General features: G+C 47.7%; 1 protein-coding gene across 1 annotated transcript; it reads left to right on the top strand.

Annotated features, from left to right (window-relative positions):
• Window positions 1-8,832: 8,832 nt before the first annotated feature.
• CNGA2 (cyclic nucleotide gated channel subunit alpha 2) lies at window positions 8,833-19,206 on the top strand. The gene is made up of 6 exons (XM_020975074.2): window positions 8,833-9,168; window positions 10,005-10,097; window positions 11,182-11,352; window positions 13,463-13,570; window positions 13,889-13,995; window positions 15,211-19,206. Exons 1-6 carry the CDS (start codon window positions 8,996-8,998, stop codon window positions 16,626-16,628), a joined length of 2,070 nt encoding a protein of 689 aa, XP_020830733.2. The 5' UTR covers window positions 8,833-8,995; the 3' UTR covers window positions 16,629-19,206.
• Window positions 19,207-22,074: the final 2,868 nt, after the last annotated feature.

Here is a 22,074-nt window from a genome sequence, read left to right as displayed (position 1 = left end):
GTTGTACTGGTTTTATTGTGGGCAGCAATGGCATTCAAGGGGTCAAAGGAGCCATAATACCTTGTCCTGTTGGGGTGAGGAGTAGGGGAATAGAGGAAGACCATCCCAATACCTGAAACAACAAAGAGACCTAGGCAAACATTGCCTGTCAGTGCATTGTTGCAGCGGGAGGACCGGCTGCTCTTTTGACTAGTTTTTCAGGGGAATGAATTTGGTGTATTGTCCCCTTCTGATCAGGAGGGGCCTTTGGGTCAACACAGCAGGAAGAGTGATTCATTGCAGCTTTAGGCTGCTGGACCTGAAGGGGCTGGTGCATTGGGGTGATGTGCCTACTGTTGGACCATTCCAACAGTCACCCTGACTCCAGGGCAGTACCAATCAGCCTGGGGAGAGCTGGCTTCTCCCTTGGCCCAGACTTCTCTATCCTGCCCTTAGGATTTGGGTTATTGCTGCTTACACATCTGTCCACAAACCTGACCTTTCTTCCCTCTTCTCCTGAGAAAGCTGCCTGGAGTATGTGTGCTTATGCGCATGTGTGTGTGTGTGTGTGTGTGTGTGTGTGTGTGTGTGTGTGTGTGTGTATGTGTGTGTGTTTGCAGGAAAAGTCTAGTTGAAAATATGTTGTGAAACATCAGTGCACCTTGGGGAACAATTTAGCTGAGAACCAAACACAGGCAAACAATCAGGTGCTTCATGGCCCTAGAGAAAGTCCTCCTGTGACTTGGGTCAGCTACAGGCAGAGACTTGGTCTAGGATCCAGGCTTTCCTATAGCCTCTTCCCTATTCTTTCAGGTCTTCCAGGGACCCAATATCCTGGGCCATGTCAGCCACTTCCTGTCCCCAGGGCTCACCCCAAGGGGACCAGGGAGAGCCAGCCAGGTGGAGTATGGGAGGAAGCACAAAAATATAGGCTACCTTCTTCCCTTCCTCCAAAATCAGTGTACTGCCTCATTGGGTTTCTGCTGAGGAGAGCCAGAGACACTGCTGTTCCTTCTTGGTCAGACAGAGACAGGAAGAAGCTGGCTCCTCAGAAATGTTGTCTGGTAGCGAGTGTGGACCAACCAAAATCCTACATACTAGGACAATAAAAGAACTGAGTTCTTGCCTACTTCCCAAGAGGCTGGGGCTTCAGTGCCTCAGGAAGGAAGTGCAGAAACTCCCATCCCAACTCTGCCACTTTTCCCCTGGGGCTGGCCTTAGATGGTTCTTCTACCCTCTCAGTGCAGTGACTCAGTTTCCTCAGCACAAATTACCTACTGTTGGCTTGGTTAATAAGAGCAACTCAGATAATAGGTACGTCCTTTAGGATAGACCTTATTCTAAAGTCCTTAGAAATAATTGCCCCTTCTCAAAAGTTTCCCATAAACAATCTTTCCTCTCTCGCCCCGACCCCCACAGATTGCCCCAGAAACAAAGGCTAGGAAATGGTGCTGAAACAAAGCTGTGTAGAGTAAGTGTGGTCAGGGGCTAGCCATGATTTCTAGAGCTTCCCTTCTGCTTTCATTAGCTCGGGAGAGAAGAAGAAAGCACATCTGGTAGGCCCACCATTTTCCTTGTCCCCTGGCAGGGGTGGTGCTCTTGGGGTGTAGCCAACTCTGGGTTGTGGGCCACTCATATATTTTCAGTCTCCTCTTCCTGGTTTGAGCCTCTCTGCCCATCTTCACCAAGAAAAATCAAGTGGATATGCTCAATATCTTTTCCCCCACCCTACCCCCTTCCCTGGGCTTGCAAGCAGTAAGGGGCAAAACAGAGGCAGAGGTCCTAGTTACCTCGGGGCCTTTGATTCCCCAGACAAAAAGCTAGTCATGATTAACTCTTGTGAAGTATACCTACTGAGAGCTCCCAGGAGGGCGGGAGGGGCCTCACATGCAGCCAGCCAGCAGAGAGCAGAAAGCCACCTGTCTGCCTGTTTGCCCTCCTGACTCCGAGTGGGTCAGGAAGCTCACCTGGGGTCCTGTGCCACCCCAGCGGCTGTGCCCACTCCCTGGTGGCTTCACCCAGCAGTGGGCAGACCCCAGATCTTGCTGTTGAGCTCCTCAGCCATTCCCACGATGAGTTCCTCCAGGCTCTTCCCCAACATTACCATTCTGGTGGGCAGCAGGAAAGCTGGGGAGACTTGCTGATACCGAGAGGTGGGTGTCCAAGGCCAGAGATCAGGCCAGGATTCCTGGAGCGAGGGTTTTACATTGAGGACCACTTCAGTGCGATGCCTCAGAACAAAGATCTTACCCGCCTTGGGGCTGTTTGAATACTGATCAGGGCTACAAAATTCTGCATCCCCAAGGTTATCTGACTGCTAAGGAAGAGGTAAGCTTCTTGGGGGCTTGGGGATTTGGGTCTGCTTCAGGAAATCCGTGGGTCATAATATGTTAGGGCCAGAAAAGCTCTTAAAGAAAAGGCCATAGAACCATGGAATGGCAACTCTAGAAGGGACTTCACTAGTTATCCAGTCCAATGCCTTCTTTTTTCCATTTGGGGATGTTGTGCCCTGGGTAGAAGGCAAAAGGTGAGAGGTACCTGGTGGTTCAGGCACCTGACCATGTCCTGATGACAGTGCCTGGGAGAGCCTTCATTTGTCCCCCAGAGCCTGAGATGCTGAGGGATGGACCTATTAATTTGCTCAAGAGGATTGAACGTGGTGCCAAGCTAAGACTGGTTTATTGACCAGGAGCACGCAGGGGGTGGGGGTCAGTTGGAAACCTTCTCATTCAAAGGAAACAGAGAAAGTTTGGGGGCTTCTATATTGAAAAGACCTCTACAGTGTGGTCAGATCTATCTTGTTCTCAGGTATCCACGCATCTGTGTTTTGATGAGCACTCTTTCTTCAGAGAGAGGATTTGTGCTATGAAAGCAGTGTCTCTGGAAGGAGCCTGATGGAATCATGCTGTGTGTATTTAGTGTGCCCTTATCCAGTATCTACCATCTCTCCCCATAGCCCACCTTGTATCAGCTGTCTCTAGGTTCAAGTATGCCCTTAACTTAAGAGAAATGGCCTTAAGGGGAGATCAGGACCTCTAAGTCTTTTAGCATATAAGAAGTCATTTCCAGGGTAGGGTGCTTCTCAGAGGCATTCCCAGGTGGTATGAGATCAATGACATCATTCCTTTGGGAAATTGAACTGTGTTCAGTTGAGGGGCGGCTTTTTGCCTCCGGCTGCTTCTTTCTACAAGCTGTTTCTGATATCCCAGGGTCTGGGACACCACACCATTCAAGGCTTTCTTGGTTCAATTGGCTAGCTCCAAGTATCACCTGAAGCAAATGGACATAGAACAAAGTACCAGGGACATGCTCTGAATGTGGTTGAGGATGACCTCATGTACCCACTGTCAGGGTCCCATGAATTCTCCAAATGTGCCCACCCAGGCCCGTATTCCCATTCAGTGAGAGCCAATCTGGTGCCATGGAAAGAATCTCAAATTGAAGTCACAGTGCCAGAGTTTGACTTGACTCTCTGGCTTGCTGTGTGGGCCTCTGCTAGTCCCTTCTCATTTTTCTTATCTTTCAAATGACGGGGGGAGTGGTGGGTTAGTCCAGGGGTTCTTAACCTGGCCTCTCTGACTTTGTGTTTCAAATATTTTGATAACTATTTCAGTATAGTTTTTTCTTTTGAAATCTGCTGCATTTCATTTTATGAAGTTAAAGCCACAGCTCTGAGAAGAGATCCAGAGGCTTCTCCAGACAGTGGTCGAGGAATCCTTTTGTTCTTTAGTCATTTTTGGTCATGTCTGAGAGATCCTGGAGTGGTTTGCCATTTCCTTCTCCAGCTCATTTTACAGATGAGGAAACTGAGGCAAATAAGGGTAAGTGACTCGCCTAGGATCACACAGCTAGTAAGGGTTTGAGGTCGGATTTGAACTCAGGTCTTCCTGACTCCAGGCCCGGCACTCTATCCACTGTGCCACCTAGCTGCCATACCAAGGGATTTAAGACACAATAAAATCTGAGAACTCCTGGTACCAGAAGATCTCTGAGGTCCCTTCCAAGTGTTAATCCCATGATCCTAGGCCAAACCTATGCCAAACCAAGTCATTTGTGTGTGTGTGTATGTGTTTGAGAGACAGAGAAAGACAAAAACAGACACAGAGAGAAACAGAGGTCCAGAGACAAGACCTCTTTCCTCTTTGACTCTGCTCTATTTTGGCCACAGCCGTAAGCCTCCCCAAAGATTCCATGCTTTAGTTTGGACAGCCTCGTCATAATTTGCTGTCCTCTCTGCTTTTCCCCATGCTTTCTTGTTCGTTGTGCCCACAGAAGAATCTTGGTATCCAAGCACCAGGTACTGCCCAGTGATAGGGTCCTCAGCTGAAGTATTTCAGAGACATTTACATTCTAGTGCTTGGGATATGATTAGCCAATTAGTGTGATTAGTTCAGTTGAATATATGATTTGCCAGGGTGTAACTGAACCTCTTCCACTTTGGGTTTGGTGTGGGATTCAGCATTCAGTGCTTTTTTCTTTTTCCTCCTACCAAGTACACCCCCTTCCCCTCCAGGCTAGCTCACAGACACTCCCTCACTGAAATATGGCAATGAATCCATGGTGTGGTTAAAAATGCCAAAACAGGTGGTGGTCCTGAAGTCATTTGCCCTGGGTTTAAAAGTCCCAGCTGTGCACGGGGTGACCTCAGTGACCTCTAGGGCTCAGTTCCGCTTCAGTAAATTGTGTGTGTGTGTGTGTGTATGTGTGTGTGTGTAGTGTGTGTGTATGTGTGTATGTGTGTGTGTATGTGTGTATGTGTGTGTGTGTGGAGAGGGGCCCAACTTGATAATCCCTGAGGTCCCTTGACCCTTTGGAATTCTGTGGTTCCAATTATTCAAAGCCATTTAAACTCCAGGCACCTTAGACCAGAGATGAGGCCAGTAAATCATACATTAAGAGTCCTTGTGGGTCACGTATTGACTTAGAAATCCAAATATTAACATTATCTATGTTATATTATATTCTGATTTATTTTGTCAAACATTTCCCAATTACATTTGAGTCTAGTTTGGGTCAGTGTTTGATGCCTCTGCCTCTTCTGCTTAGAAGACCAGAAGTGAAAGAGCCGTGCTGTGTCAGGGCCAGAGAAGGGGCTTAAAGACCATCTGGTCTGAAGGTTCTTCACTTGGGGTTTATGACCTTGTTTAAAAATCTTTTTGTATTTTAAAAATTTTATTATAATTGACTTCCTTTGTAATCTTATGTATTTGATTTTGTGCATTTAAAAACATGATTCTGAGAAGAGGTCCATAGGTTTCATCGGACTGGCCAAGGGGTCCGGACACCCAAAACAACTGTCAAGAACTCTTGTTCTAGGGCGGCTAACTCCTCATTTGACATATAGGGAAAGTGAGGGCCAGAGACGAGAAAAGACTCCCCTAAGGCCACTCATCAAGTTAAGTGCAGAGCCCCCACTAGAAGCTGTCTTCTGAGAGGGCCTGGACCTCCAGGAGGTATATAGAAGCAGGTCAGGAAAAAGAGAAGGCCTAGGATGAGACAGCAATTTTGTGAGTGAGCTGTAACATTCCTGGAGTGTTTTGATCTCCCCAGTGTAGACTGGCATTTCTGTGAGTGAAATGTGCAGAGCTAATTCAGCCTCCTCCTCAGTCCAGTAAGTGTAGCAAATCTGGAGATGGCTATCTCTTCCCCCAGGGCACTGTCATCTTTGGCTCCAAGTTTCTGGTACATAACCACCAGGGATATTTGGTTTCCTTTTCTTTTGCTGGTCCCTGATTTTTTCTCTTGAATTTCTTAATCCCTGCTCCTAATCCTCCCTCCCCACAGCTTTCTGTTTTCCTCTCACTATGCCATTCCTGTATCGAGGAGGAGGAGGAGGAGGGCTTTGTTAGCAGCCTCCATCAAATGGAGGGCAAATAGCCCAAATGCCACCTTCCTGGGGGCCCTCCCTGCCCACAGTGGCAAGGTTCTGGAATTGACTAGTCCGAAGAATTGGTACTGTAGGGATGCCCCTAGTCTAATGGTACTGGTAGCCTCTTGGGCTTTCAGAGTAAAGGACATCAGAAACGGCACTTGGTACTAGATTCCAGAAGGAATTACACTCCCAGAAGTAGCAAGGAAATCCATTCCACTAAATGAATTCCTGAGTTTGGTCTCTCCTCAGATTTAGCTTTACTTATTAATGCCCAAATGCCGTACTTGAGAGGATGAGGATTCTCCCCCCCCATGGCCCCCACCAATGTTGCTGCCTCCTCTAGCCTGGCTTCTTACACAGAGGCTACAACGTGTAGAAAGCTTCAGTCAGAAATTTCAGGATTCCAAAAGGGATGCAGCAATATTTTCCCTGGTTAGTCCTAGATTCTGTCTTCCTGTATTTGCCTGTTCTCTGATCATCCCTACCCTCTACCCACTGCCCTTCCTGTCTTGCTTTTGGAAAGGGAAGCTCCTCCTACCCCCCACCATATTGCAGCCCCAGTGAACCAGTGGCTTGAGCCTTGTGGGATATCTTCCTCATCCCTAAAGGCTAACATTTGGCTCCTCTGATTTCTATAGAGGCTCCAGTCTACCATAGAAAGGACAGAGTCTAATGTCCATGTTCAGCAGTTCCTAACCTTAAAAGTGATATTGTCACAGATTCATGGTCCAGCCCACACAATGGCCAGCCTGGGCAGCCCAAGCAGTATAGCATGGGCTAGCAGACTTGCCCTCCTTGATGCCAACACCAGAGGTTAGGAGCATGTCTCAAACATCCCCTATTCTTTTTTTTTCTATTTATTTAATATTTAATTTTTCTCCAGTTACACATAAAAACAATTTTTTAACATTTGTTTTTAAAACTTTGAGTTCCAAATTCTCTCCCTTTCTCCCTCCCCACCCCCCTTCGTTGAGAAGGCAAGCAATTCCAATTCTTAAGAATGATTAGTCATGGTGTATCAGCCATGACTTAAACCTGAATCCTGCTCACATGTCTTTATGTTCCTCCTGTGTTTGCCACTTCTCAGGGGCAATGAGTACCAAAGCTGACTCCCTACAGTGCAAAATAGGACTTTTGATTTGATCTAAAGCCACCTTTTTCCAGCTGCAGGGAATGCCTGTTCATTCTCCTATTGCTGGAGTATCTGAGCAAGTCTGCAATAATTCGAGTTGCCTTTCATGATTCAATAGACTGTGATCATTTCCTTCTCTCCCTTCCCCTTCATCTCCCCAGCTTACTATTCCCATTGTAACTCTCACAGAAGTGATCTCTACACACATCATAGGTAAATATGCTACTTCCTTGATCTCTTCTTGTCTCTTGCTCACGTTTTGAAGTCTTCCACATTTGGCAGAACTAATTCCCAAGCTCCCATGCCTCTTTCTTCAGGTCACCCATGCATGGGATGACCATGTGGTATGAAGGAAAAGCACTGGTTTGGGAGTTTGGAGATACAGCTGCGGGATCTGGTCTGGCTCTAGCTTGATATATGACCTCAGGCAAGTGACTCGCTCTCTGGAGGGTCTCAATTTTCTTCTTTGTATAATGAGAGAAGGTTGGACTAGGTCTGAAGGGAGAAACTTCCCCTCCCCTCTTCTTCCTTCTTTTAAATTAAAAAATATCAATTAAAGGGCACATTTTCTGTGGCTCAGTGATGCTCAATTAAGAAAAAGAAACTTCCCATCCCTAGACTACATTATCTCTAAGGTCCCTCCCAGCTCCACATTTCTGTATTTCAAATCTTGACAAAGCATCATATGAGCGATTGTAGCTGGCCATCATATAGGGGTACAGAGAGGCTACAGAGGAAAGGGATGAGGTGGCATGGAGGGAATCACAGAAGGAAATGCTAGCATGGATGCCAACTCAGCTTGGTATGTCTCCCCAGTGACCCAGGTCTCTGCTCTTAGGTCTCAAACCTGAAGGGTAGCTATGGCTGAAAAGGAGGGAGAATGAATGGAAGGCCTCGTGCTACTGCTGAGAGCGTGAGTGAGACTTCTCCACTCCATGGGATCATTGGCTTTAGAGCCAGAAGAGATCTCACAGCTTATCTAGTCCAAATCTCTCATTTTACGGAGGGGGAAATTGAGGCCTGGTGAGGTAAAGTGACTTGCCCAGGGTCATATGGCTATTAAATACCTGAAGTGGCATTTGGACCTAGGTGTTCCTGATTCCATGTCCAGAACTCTATCCACTTTGCCAAGATCTCAAGGATCTCTTCTCTGAAAGGCCAGCTTTGTATATGTGGGGAGGGGGGCAGAGAAGAAGGAGGAGGATGGCCTGATCTCTTGGGGGGGGGTGAGTTCAGATGGCCCTAGGGAGGGATCTGTCCCCAAGGGAAGGGCCCTGTTGAGGACATAACAAATATAGCCTTCATCCCAAGCTAGGTCTACTGTATTAATGGTTTAAGTGATATTAAGATAGTTGAAAGGTGGGGGGCTGGGTTAGGAGGGGATGAGAAGGACTAGGCAACCCAGTCAGGCCCAGGCCAATGGAATTGCCTGGCCTGGAGTGATCAGGAACATTTGAGTTTAGGTTTGTTTTTATTGCCTGGTTTCCATGACTGGAAGCCAAGCCCTCACCCCTCTGGGAACCTTAGGAGGGAGGGGGTTTGAGGACAAGCTACTCTTCTCCCTTGGGTCTCTTATTACTATCCAGGTGTCACAGCCCCACTGAGAGCAGCAAGTAGTAGCTACCCTGGAGCTTGTGGCTTCAGCAGGGCTTGGGGAGCCTGTGGTTACCGTGGTAACAGCTTCAGCAACCACAGCTAGCTGGAGAAGGACTGCCACAATCTCTGTGCCAGGAATGGGCCAGGGGTGGGGAGGGCAGGGAGTGTAGCAAGGCAAAGGGACCCCATGGAAGGGGCAAGGGGGATAATGGAGGGTCTTCATTTCTTCCCTCCTGCCCCTCAGCTCCTGTGGCATTTCTATGAGTCATATGGCCCATATTCCCATGGAAGGGCCAAAGTGCTAGGACTAATGGCAAAGAGCTTTAGGCAGGGGCTGGACAGCTCCCCAGTTCTTCCAGGGCTCCTTGGTCCCCAGCTCTTCTTTTGGCTGACATTAATGCTAATGATGACTATTAATGATGTTCTTTGTTGTCTCTTGGAGCAGGATCCTTGCCCCTGGGTTCCTTACATGGAGGATGTCGGAAAAAACGAATGGTGTGAAGAGCTCTCCAGCCAATAACCACAACCACCACCCACCCCCATCAGTCAAAGCCAATGGCAAAGATGAGCTTGAACGTAGGACCAGCAGGTCAGCAGCTGCATGAGCTTGCATGGTCATAGTGAGGGAGGTGTCTGGCTAGTAGCTATGAGGGCTAAGTGGGCAGAACAAGACACCTAGAAGGATTCCAGAGAGAAGGAAAGCCCGTTCTGGCCAGTTCCTTGGCAATCCTGGGTAAACAGTACTCTGAAGTCTATGAGGATGGACAGAGACCACAGGTCTAGAGAGGCCTTCCTCTGTGGAAGCTTGTTACCTTTCCTTTAGCTGGCCTTAGGAAGAAGTAGGCTGACCCAAGCAAATTCTGCCCCCTTGTGGCCCAGAGGGTCCTCACAGAACATTGGGATCACTTGGTGAGGTCAGCTGGAGAAAATTCTGGGATAAATGAGATCAGGAAAGGGAACTCCCATGTACCCTGGACCAAGGATCAGGCAAGGGTATGGCTCCTCTAGACACTACATTGGGAACTGTCCAGGGAGGGGCTATAGTTTGGGCCCTGCTCCTTCTGGAACAAAGGAAAGGAGTGTGAGGCAAAGCCTCCATCCTACCCTGCTAGTCGCTTATGCTGGGAGAGGGCACAAGGTCATACAATATGGGTCCTCTCTTCATCTAAACTTGTCATATGGTGAGATTGGGATGGTAGGAGGGAGGTGGAGGGGCCTGGGTTCAGGGGCAAGCATGGCAAGCGGGAATCCTTTCTCCTCTTCTTGCCCTGAAACATGTGTCCCTGAGAGGCAAAGAAAGTCCTGCTATGGTTGCTGGTGCTTTGTGTACAGGCCCCAGAAGCTGCTGCTGCTGCTGCTGGCAATTCAGTGGGACTCAGGAGACCCTTCAGTGCTGCCAAGCTAAGCCCCCTTTTCCCTCTGCAGGCCACAGTCAGCGGCTGATGATGATACCTCCTCAGAGCTGCAGAGGCTGGCGGCGCTGGACAACCCCCAACAGGGTAGAGGGGGTTTCCGAAGGTATGGTCAAGCTCAGGGGGCAACTTATTGGAAAGAGAGAGGGCTAGGGCTCCCACGCACCAAGACCAGAGGATGTCCAGCTCATCCACTTGGTTTTATCTCTTGAGAAAGAGAAAGGGCATGTATTAACATGTATGTGTACACCAGCTGAAGACTCAGGTGGCTCAGGGAAGGCAGAGCTGGTTGGATTGCCTTAGGGTCAGTGCTTTCCCGCCCATGATGCCCTTCTGCTAAGCCTTTCTGTCTTCAACCTCCCCTTCTACAGAAACCCCTGCCCCTTCTCCCACCTGTCATGAGCATCTGGGCAAGTTGTAACTGTGCAAGGCCATGGGTTTGAAAGGAAATAAAGAAACCAGAGTTGAGTCAACTTATAGACTTCATTGGCTCAAGACGTTGTGGGGAGGGAGAGGCAGTCAGATGAAAAGCTTGCTGCTCATCAAGCCATGATCCTATGTCTTCCCTTTGGAAGATTAAGGGCCCACGATTTTCTGCTGCACTGTTGGAACTGCCTTTCCCCAAACCTATGGCATATATAACCATTTGTAGCCTCTATTGAAAACATGGATTTCCCCCAGTTTTCCTGGGTGTATTGAGTAGGCTGCTGCAGAGACTGCTTTGTCTGTGACCAGAGCCTAGTTAGTTCATAGATCCCAAGCCCTTCCCCCTCCCCAAGTAGAAATGGAGGCCCATGTGAGTCTGGAGTTCAGCTACCATCTCCTTGGGTTTGTGACTCCATGTACTGCACACACCTCCCCACAGTAATGAAACCAGGTGCCCCCCAAACCGCATTTTGGTTACCATGGAACTTTTATTGGGACTGCTTAGGGGATAGGATACATAAGTGTGAATCTCACCCACTTCCCTGTTCTCCATTCCCCAAGGAAACAAAGGCCCTAGAGAATCCCTATCCTGCCTAAACATCATCTTAGCCCGGAGCCCAGTTTGTTTAGGGCCTCTTGGGAAGTTGATAGCAGACTCAGGATGTGAGGCTCAAGTGTATGTAGTTTGCTTTTTCCACAGAGGCCTTCACTCCCACCCCAGGATCTTCTGCCCACTTTGGTCATTGGCTCTTTTCCTCCTCTAGGGTTGTTCGATTGGTGAGAGTCCTGAGAGACTGGGCCAATAAGAATTTCCGAGAGGAAGAACAAAGACCTGACTCATTCCTTGAGAGGTTCCGGGGGCCTGAGCTTCAGACAGTGACCACTCAGCAGGGCGATGGCAAAAGTGATAAAGATGGCGACGGCAAAGGCAAAAAGTAAGGTCCCCTGGTACATGTTGGTCAGAGGCTTAACAACTCAGGGGATCAGGAGAGGCACAAATGAGGAGGGAGTGGCCTCTGCAAAAGTGTGGAGGTGGGAGATCCAATATGCTGAGCTTAGTCCAGTTTGGAAGAGAGAGTGTGTGAAGGGAAGCAATGAGGGATCAGTCTGAAGGCAAGCTGTAGCTGAACTACGGAGGACTTTCAATGTTAAGCTGAGACATTTGTATTTTATCCCAGAGTCACGGAATGTTCTTGGGGGAGGGTCAGTGTCAGATCTGTGATTTTTAGGAAGATCATTTTCATAAATGTGTGGAGGCTGGATTGGAGAGGGGAGAGACTGGAAGCAAGGAGGTCAAGTCAGAGGCTGTTGCCATAGTCCAGGTGAGAGGTGATGTGGTGGAGAAAATAGGATGACTGAGTCACACTGTTGATCTAGGATTCATATGATTTGGCAGCTGATTGGATGTGAGGAAACGGGGAGGATGAAGGATGAGGGAAGAGCTGAGTATGCCTCCAATGTTGCAAGCCTGGGGGACTAGAAGGAGGTGGTGTCTTTCACAGAGTCATGGAAGGTTGGAGCAGGGGCAAGCTCATTGGATTGAATTCTTGATGCCTGTGGGCCCTCCAGGAGCTGATGGGTAGCAAATGGTTGTTGATGGACAATGGAGCTTACAAAAGATGGCTGGATACAGATTGAGTGTCCCAAAAGTCTTAATATGGTTTAATCTGGTCCTGGTGGCAAGAGGCCTCAGACCTGGGCATTCCAGGGTTATGGAGAGGGTAGAGGGCTTCTTGCTTTTCATCTGTGAGATGGCAGATTCAGATTCTGAGATAATGGAGGCTTGGAGTTCAGGATTCTGCAGGAAATCATCACTTTAGAGCTGGAGGGGTCTTCAAAGGTCACTGAGTGAGTGCAGTCCCTCTCACAGACTGAGCCCAAGAGACATGAGGTGACTTGTCCTAGGTCACACAGATATTAAGCCAAGATTTGAACCCGGGACCCCTGACTCCAAATTCAGCCTTCTCTCCACTGCACAATTGGAGTTCCCATTCCTAGAGCCCTTCAGGGTTTACCCAGTACTTTTGTCTAGTCAGCCCTAGGATGAAGGTGATGCAAGCAATTTTGTCCTGGCCCCGTGACTTTCTGGGTATAGGGAACTTCCAGGATAAAATGCCCTCTGCCGATGCAAATTCCAGTGCGTGGTCTAGGGCACTGAGAGATGAAGCGATTTGCTTGGAGTCACACATCCAGTATGAAAGGCAGGACTTGAACCCAGGCCTCTATCCATTATGCCATATTGCCTCTTGGTGCAAACTCTATTCCTCCCATTTTACAAATTGAAAAAATAACAACTGAGGCTCGGAGAGGTCAAGTCATTTGCCCAGGGTCCCCTAACTACTGAGTTTGGGAGCCAAGTCTTCTGACCCTTTCCATGGCCCTCCACTGTGGCTCTTGGCCTGTCATGGGCAGAAAGAGCGTCCAGGGTTCACCTCCCCATCTGGGTCTTTGGGCCTCCAAAATGCCACCTTGAACATCTCTGTCTCCGTAGAAGCAGCTTTCATTTGGAGTTCTGGGAGGGGAGAGGAGAAGAACTGGAAAGGCCATTAAAACTAATTGGCTTACCTGCAGCTCCACATTATACAATACATAGTAATCAGTGCACCAAGCAGAGAATTGGTCTCGAAGTGATTGCTTGATGAGGGGAAGAAAACCGGAGGAGGTGCCGTGGGCAGACACTCGGTGAGCTCAGGAGCTGGAGGCCAAGCTACAGGGGCTCCCCCTGCCAGCCTCGCCCAGAATGCGTTGGGTTCTCAGCACAGTGCCTGGCATATAGGAGGCACTTCATCAGTGTTGGTTGGGAGCATGATTCTTCACAAGTGACACACAGAGACCTCAGGGCCTAGAACCTCACTGGGCAGGGTTCCTGCATCTTGTCTCTTGGCAATCCCAACGCCCTTATTTTATAAGTATAGTAATGGGAGAGGTCAGCCCTTCCATTTCTAAGACCACCAGAGGCAAGCAAACAGGCTGTGTCTGGGGGGCATTTCCACGCTTGAATCAGCCCTTCCAGACCCTGAGCTTCTGTTTTTTTTTTCTCTTCAGGAAAAAATTTGAACTGTTTGTGCTTGACCCTGCTGGAGACTGGTACTACCGCTGGCTTTTCATTATTGCCACACCCGTCCTCTATAACTGGTGCCTGCTGGTGGCAAGGTGAGCTTGACTTCTGCCCAGGCCCTCTTCCTCTTCCTCCCTTCTCTCCCCCAGAATAGTCTCCTCTCTGTTTTGTCCCCATCTCTGCTGGACACTATTACATAGCAAGAGAAGCCACCAGCCACTATCTTTTGCTAGTGTAGAAAGAACCAGATCCATGATGAACTGGGCTTGGAGGGCCTCCTAGGTAGGCAGGATCCAGCCCCAGAGGTGGGGAGCAGGTTTGGTCCAAGGAGCCTGGGCTGCTCTCCTAAGCTAATGTTTCTGGGAACTTTGTCTGGGGGTGATTGGATTTCCTGACTGTAGCTTCCTTCCCAGGGCCTGCTTCAGTGACCTGCAGAGGGGATACTATCTGGTGTGGCTGGTGCTTGACTATGTCTCTGATGTTGTCTATGTTGCCGACCTTTTCATTAGGCTTCGAACAGGTAACATGAAGCATGGGTAGGTTGGGGGCAGGCAGAGGGGGGCAGCAGGGGCACTTCAGGCATTCATGATTTCACAGATATGGGCCCCCTGGCCACTGAGGCAGGTGACCACCCTTCCATTGCTAGATCATCTTAGTGAGTTTCAGTGGTAAAATAAGTCAAAGTTAAAATGATCCCCTCATGGCCAAACCTCTGGGGTTTGGGTTCGAATTTTGCCTTTGTCACTTACTACCTGTGTGACCATGGGCAAGTCTCTTCTCCTCTCTGGGCCTCAGTTTCCCCCTCTGTTCAATGAGGGGGTGGGACTTGATGGCCTCTCAAATCCTTTTCACCTCTGACATTCTAGGATCCTGTGGGGATGAATCTCTTTGTAGTTAGGCCAGTCCTTGGATACAGACTTCCAGTTTCTCATTGGGTTGGTACTTGAACCCTTTCCAGCTGGGTAGGGCCTGCCAGAGATTGTGTTTCATTGGCATGGCTTTTGCAAGCTCAAGGTCACCTCCACACCAAAGTGAGGCATCACAGGGGGACTTTAGTGGAGGAAGCAGCCCAATTTTAATACTGACCTAAGCGAGACACAAGAGAGAAGATGAATTGACTGCTGCTATAAAAAAAAAATCAGAATGCATTTCAAGGCCAAATAGAGATGATTTTTTGATTCATTGGCTATTTTACTTTCTTCATATCTCTGTTCCTGTCCATTTTCATTGAAATCTGAGAGGTGACTGTAATTAGAATCTCCCAGAAAGAAACTTTCCCATTAGGAGACTCAGCATTGGAATTCTCATCTCTCCTTTGGATGACATTCCTTGGAAACACCCAAATTAGCTTGGCCCGTGGCATATTAAGATTTAGTTCTGTGTGTGTGTGTTGGGGGAGGGAGGAGTTGAAATGGGTCCTGCATAGTCTCATTTAGCTCTGCAAAATAGAATGCAATATGTTCAGAAGCCACAGGGCCGAAATGTGTATTCCACCCAGCACCATTATTGAGTGGGACCTCATTGACTTCGGGGGACCAAACTCCTACTCCCAGGATATTGGGGCCATCACATTCACTGGCCAAGCATTAGCAGGGAGCTCTTTCTCTTCCCTGTGCGAGACTGAGGGCTTCAGAGCTTGCAGATTGAGGGGTGTGAATGGGATGAGATAGGGGTTCCTTAGTGTCCAACTTGTTTTCAGGCCCAGGGATAATTTCTTGATTTGCATCTCCATTAGGTTTCCTAGAACAAGGGCTGCTTGTCAAGGATACTAAAAAACTCCGAGACAACTATATCCACACCCTGCAGTTTAAGCTGGATGTGGTCTCCATCATCCCCACCGATGTGGTGTACTTTGCAGTTGGGATTCACAACCCCGAGCTGCGCTTCAACCGCCTCCTTCACTTTGCTCGCATGTTTGAGTTCTTCGATCGCACAGAGACCAGGACGAGCTACCCCAACATCTTCAGGATCAGCAACCTTGTACTGTATATCTTGGTCATTATCCACTGGAATGCCTGCATTTACTATGCCATCTCCAAATCCATCGGGTTTGGGGTGGACACATGGGTATACCCCAATATCACAGATCCAGAGTACGGCTACCTGGCTAGGGAGTACATCTATTGCCTGTACTGGTCCACGCTCACTCTGACTACCATTGGAGAGACGCCTCCCCCAGTGAAGGATGAGGAGTATCTCTTTGTCATCTTTGACTTCCTGATTGGCGTCCTCATCTTTGCCACGATTGTGGGAAACGTGGGCTCTATGATCTCGAATATGAATGCCACTCGAGCTGAGTTCCAGGCCAAGATTGATGCCATCAAGCACTACATGCAATTCCGCAAGGTCAGTAAGGAAATGGAAGCCAAGGTCATCAGGTGGTTTGACTACCTGTGGACCAACAAGAAGACCGTGGATGAACGGGAAGTCCTAAAGAACTTACCAGCCAAACTCAGGGCCGAGATTGCCATCAATGTCCACCTGTCCACCCTGAAAAAAGTGCGCATCTTCCAGGACTGTGAGGCTGGGCTTTTGGTGGAGCTGGTGCTGAAACTGCGCCCTCAGGTCTTCAGCCCCGGAGATTACATCTGCCGGAAGGGAGACATCGGCAAGGAGATGTACATCATCAAAGAAGGGAAGCTGGCTGTGGTTGCAGATGATGGTGTTACCCAGTATGCCCTGCTCTCAGCAGGGAGCTGCTTTGGAGAAATCAGCATCCTCAACATCAAGGGAAGCAAGATGGGCAACAGGCGCACAGCCAACATTCGCAGCCTGGGCTACTCAGACCTCTTCTGCTTGTCCAAGGATGACCTCATGGAGGCCGTGACAGAGTACCCGGATGCCAAGAAGGTCCTGGAAGAGCGCGGGCGGGAAATCCTCATGAAGGAAGGGCTACTGGACGAGAACGAGGTGGCTGCCAGCATGGAGGTAGATGTCCAGGAGAAGCTGGACCAGCTGGAAACGAACATGGAGACCCTGTACACTCGCTTTGGCCGCCTTCTCGGTGAATATACCGGTGCCCAGCAGAAGCTGAAACAGCGAATCACAGTCCTTGAAACCAAGATGAAGCAGGCCAGTGGGGATGACTTCTTGTCTGATGGTCTGGACACCCCCGAACCAGAGACAGAGCCCAAGGAGGAGATGGCTGGCTGAGAAGCCTTGAGCTCCAGGGCATTGGATGCTCTAGACATGGGCCCAATTTGACAGTAGGTTAAGATGGTCCTCTGCCTTTTGAGAAGGGACCAGACTGCTCATCTGACCTTGCATTAAGGCCTCAGCCCCAGGCACTAGAAGAGCCACTTTGAACCTGAAGACGCAGCATAGTATTAGTTGAAGGAGTTATGGATGTGGAGTCACCAGAGGGACATGGATTTGAATCCTGCCTCAAATGCTTTGTGTGTGTGTGTGTGTAATGCCAGGCAATCACTTATTCTCTCTTATTTCCTCATCTGTGAAGTGGGGATGATAACAGTAGTACCACCTGCCTCACAGGGCTGTTGTGAGGAAAACACTTTGTATAACCTTAAAGCACAACAGAAATTCTTATTAATAAGAATAACAGTTCTTATTGTTATATTTTACAGATTTGATGAATGGTAGAGGTGGAAGGGAGCTTAGATTCTAACTCTGTGGTTTTACAAAAGAGAAAAGTGAGGCCCAGATAGAAGGCACTTCCTCAGAGTTAAATAGGGCTGGATGTGAGACTGCATTGCCTAACTCCCAGCTGAGGGCTTTTTTGTATCATGTTTTCTGTCTCTTCTTGGAATCTTCATTTTAGCTCTTGTGCTTTCCAACTCCGAGAGCCAGGAGGCCCCTTTCCTAGGTGGACAAAATTTCCTGAACCTTACCTCCACAGTGTCTGGTTCTGGAACTTTCCTTCCTTTCTAGAAACTGGAACCTTATCTATTGGCATGCTTTGAACTGTCGATTCTGTCAAAGCCACTGGAAGAGAGAAAACACAAGATTCCACACTTTTATTGGCTCTGAATTGGGGACCAAAGCCAGGGAATGAGAGGTTCCAAGGAGTACCCAACAACAGTCAGATTCCAACAACAGCAACCCCCCAATAACGCTCTCCTTGCTCCATTCCCTATACCCCATCGCTTCTAAGAAAAGCCAGGCACAGACAGCACACCACCACACATACACACATGTACATGCACACATATGTATACAAACACATACACACACATACATGCATACATATACGTACACGCACATCTCCAATCTTGCCTCCAGTCCTGCAGGGAGAAGAGACTGTGAAGGGAGAAATTCCCCTGGCCAGATGATTTATTAAGGCATAACGAAAGGAGTGATTCCCAGACAAAGTTAGGTGAACTAGGGAATTTCTTGTGCAGAATACAGAACTAGAATCTTTGGGGAGGTACAATGGAAACAATGACTGTACAAGTTAATGTCTCTATTAGAGTAGCTGACAACTTAATAAATGTGTCAAAACAAAAATGACAAAACCACATAAAATAGCTACCCCAGGAATTACCAAAGTCCTACATAGAGTGATGGCAGCTAGTGGGGGTTAATCTCAGAAGCTTTCTTGGGAGGCCAAGCTTTGGGGCACAGCTGTAAAACAGGGGAGGTCTATGACTCAATAGGACCTCTGAAGAGGTGACCAATGATCTGTCAAATGTCTTAGGGATGGGAGGGAGCTGGTACCCCAAAGTCTTTTTGCTGGCCTGGAAGGGAGAGCCTGACCTGGGGTGGGGGTGTTCATTTTGATTTTTTGGAAGGGGGTGGTGATAGACAATTGATGGAGGGCCTAGAAATCCATGCTTCAGAATCTTATATTGGTTTACTAGGAAGCCGAGGACCTTCACACGGTTAGGTATGACAGGTGTAAGGTACTGTATTATGGGGATCTTGATCACTGTGTGGTGGTTGGATCAGAGGAGAGGGAGACCTGGAGCATGGAGGCTGGCCACCATATCTGTAATAATCCAGTGGTAACATAGTTAGGGCCTCGCCCAGCAGAGCGGCTGTGGGAAAAGAGAGGAAGGGGTGGACAGCAGAAGGACTTTGGGCGAAGATTTCCTAAAGGATTAGATGTAGGGGGGCAGGAGAAGGAGAAGAGCCAAAGATGATATGGAGGTCATAGTCTGGAGAGACTGGAAGCTTCCTCAAGCTCAAGTGGAGAACCCATTGGACCAGGCAGGCAGATGTTAAATAGATCTCAAGTGATCATACAAATGAGAAAAGGACCCACATGTACAAAAATATTCATAGCAGCTCTTTTTGTGGTGGCAAAGAATTGGAAATTGAGAGGATGCCCATCAGTTGGGGAATGGCTGAGCAAGTCGTGGTATATGAATGTAATGGAATACTATTGTGCTATAAGAAATGACAAACAGGCTGACTTCAGAAAAACCTGGAAAGACTTGTATGGTCTGATGCTGAGTGAAGTGAGCAGAACCAAGAGAACATTGTACACAATAACAGCCGTGTTGTGCGATGACTACTATTGATAAACTTAACCCTTCCCAGCAATACAAGGATCTAAGACATCTCCAGAGGCCTCAGGATGGAAAGTGCTCTCCACATCCAAAGAAAGAACTATGGAAGTTGAATTGCTATTTTTTTCTCTTCTGTTGAGTTTTGTTTACTCTTTCTGATGGTTCTTCCTATTCGTTTTAATTTTTACTTACAACATCACTAACGTGAAAATATTTTTAATAGGAATGTAAATGTATAACCTATATCAGATTATGTGCTGTCTTAGGGAGGGTGGTAGGGAGGAAGGGGGAGAAAAATTTTAAACTCAAAAGCATATGGAAGTGGTTATTGATAAATTAAAATAAATTAATAAATTTAAAAAAAATAACTAGATCTCAAGTCCATCATTCTTGGAGTTGTCGAGGTGGACCCAGCATTTTCTCTCTCTCATTGTGTACATTCATGTGTCTTCAAGGTGTAGAGAATAGACAGAGTGCTACACTCCAAGTTAGGAAGAGGTGAGTTGGATTCCTCTCTTAGATTCTTACTAGCCCTGTGACCCTGGGAAAATCACTGTACCTCTCTGAGCCTCAGTTTCCTTGTCTGTAAAATGGAGATAATACTAACACTTAACCTCATAGGGTTGTTGTGAGGCTCAAACAAGTTAACTCACATAAAGTGCTTTGCAAACCTTAAAGCCCTGTATGAATGTCAATTATGATTATTATGAATTCAAGATACTATCTTTATTTAAATAATCTTCATGGCAAATTCAAAGAAATCTCTCAGACTGTAAAAATATTCTCAGCCAGATCAGTGACCTCTAATGTAAAAGTACCTTGGGATAGGTCACTAAAGTATATGATGATTCTTCTTTAACTTCTGGCTGATTTTGTTTAAGTCCTAATTGTCTCAAAGAACTGAGGACTAGGAGTCAGAATGTGGGCTAAAATTCTCTGTCTCTTAATTACTACCTACATGACTTTGGGGAATTTACCCGACATTCCTTTGCTGCCTTAGTTTCCTCACCTGTAAAATAAGGGTGCCAACTCAGTCCTGTGATACTAATTTTGTGGGCCCTGGGCCTAAGTTCCTGGGCAGAATTGCCCTAGCCTGAAGGTCTGTGAGGCTGTCACAACAACTTAGTGGTCTACTTACTCCCTGCAAGAAGGGAGAATTCCTTGGGGAAGCAATCAGTCTCTGGTAGAAAGGGTGGTTCCTGGCATTTTACTGGAGTGAGGAGCAGTTGTCCACCATTCTCTTTGCTTGTTCTCCTCCCCTCTCTCCCCTTCCCACCCCATCCCTGGAAGCATAGTTTTGACACTTATTCCGATTTATATTCTCTCAGATCTATTATATAAAGGTAGATGCTGGGGGTGGGGAGAGGGATGGAGTTGACCGGCTATAGGGAGGCTAAGGTAAAAGCTTTCCTCTTCTCCCAGCTCTGTGAGAGTGATTTTGGACAGCTGAGATAATATATTCAGCAACCCCTTCCCCTTTTAATCCCCATGCCACCTGGGGTATGGGGAAATGGGGAAATGATTCCTGATCACAGAGTTCCCTTACTTGTCATGTGTAGTTAATTGGCAGTTTGTCAGATACTTTCACATCCATTATTTTTTTGGAGCCTCACAAGCCAGGTAGCATTACTCCCATTTTGCGGACAAGGAAAAGTGAAGCTTAGAGAGGTTAAGCAAAATCTGCCTAAGATCTCAGAATGAATCAGTAGCAGAGTGTCTTAGATACTTCACAGTCTTGCCTAAGATGAGCTGGGTTTCAAGGGAAGAGGTTGGCAAGGTGGAGTGTGAAGTAAAAATTTGTGTTCACCCAACATATCTGCTCAACAGGAGCACAGTCCTTTAGGCTTGAATCTTGGGGATAGGGCGGTCAGTCCTTGGGAAGAAATCTGTCAGGAACAGACCAGCTGCCAAAATGAAGACTTCCCTAGTATTTTGGATGGCCATGGGAAGTGGTGCGCCCAGTGGGGCCCAGGGCCCCCTCCACATTTGATTGGGCCTAATACCTTTGCCCACGTGCCACTGATGGGCAAGGTGCTCCCTGGGTTGGTGAGCCTGGGAGCTTAGGCCTTTTTGCTCCTGGTGGCAGGGGGAGGACTGTGGTCGGCACTTACCCGGCTTCCAGATAATTAGAAAAGGACAGGTGTTAACAAGGGAGATTAGCACTTCCTAGCTTGCTCTTTAAGCAAAGCAATCTGCTCGGTTTAAATGGTCAATTGTCCTTAGGAGAACTGAAAAGGTATTTAGAGAGAATTTAGGCTGGCTATGTTTCCAGGTTGGCTAGAGAAGGGCTCCAAGCAACAGATTCACGGGACAGGCCTGTAGTTTAATATGTGGCATTTATAGCTCCTGATTTTGCCTGGACCTGAGATCTCATCCATGGGGAACGCCCAGTGTCAAAACTCCCTTCTCTTGCCCTAAAGCAAGAGTCTTGACTTTCTTTGTGAGAGGAACCCCTTTAGCAGGCTGATAACATCTATGAACTCCTTCTCAGAATCATACTTTTAAATACATAAAATAAAATACATAGGAATACAAAGGAAACCAATTATATTGAAATATCATTATCAAAAATTTTTTTAAGTTCACGGGCTTTGGGTGAAGAAGGTGCCCCAAAGGTACATTCCTTGCAGCCTGCCAAGAAGAGGATTCCTTGATTACTGATGTTTTCTGCCTATCAGTTTTATTTCACGGAGTCTGACGCTGTTAGAACTGGGCAGGAACTTTGAGTTTGTCTAGTGGGATCCCCTTGTTCTAAAGAGTAGGAAACCGAAGCCCATAGTGAGAAGTGGTTTGCCCAAGGCCCCACAGGAAGCAAATGGCAAATGCTGGATTAGAAGCCCCAGACCCTGGGATTGGAACACTGTCTTTTACTGAGTGTGTGGCCTTAGACGAAAGCACCTTCCTGGTTTCCAGACTCCCATCTTCTCTTCTTTCCCCATATGATGCTTATTGTAAATTTGGAAACTAGCCTTCTGATCTAAGCAGTCTTTTGGGGAGTGTGGGCAGCAGGAGCCCCCTTTTCCCAAGCTGCTCTCCTCCTGCGAGAACTGACCTTTCAAGTTTCAGGCCTAAAGAGCTGAGAGAGAATTTCTGGGGAACAGGAAGGTGGCTCTAAACCATCTTCATTAATT

Source organism: Phascolarctos cinereus, unplaced genomic scaffold, assembly GCF_003287225.1.
Source record: "Phascolarctos cinereus isolate Bilbo 61053 unplaced genomic scaffold, phaCin_HiC Scaffold_8;HRSCAF=390, whole genome shotgun sequence".
Taxonomy (NCBI): Eukaryota; Metazoa; Chordata; class Mammalia; order Diprotodontia; family Phascolarctidae; genus Phascolarctos; species Phascolarctos cinereus.
This window is presented reverse-complemented; position numbering and strand designations above follow the sequence as displayed.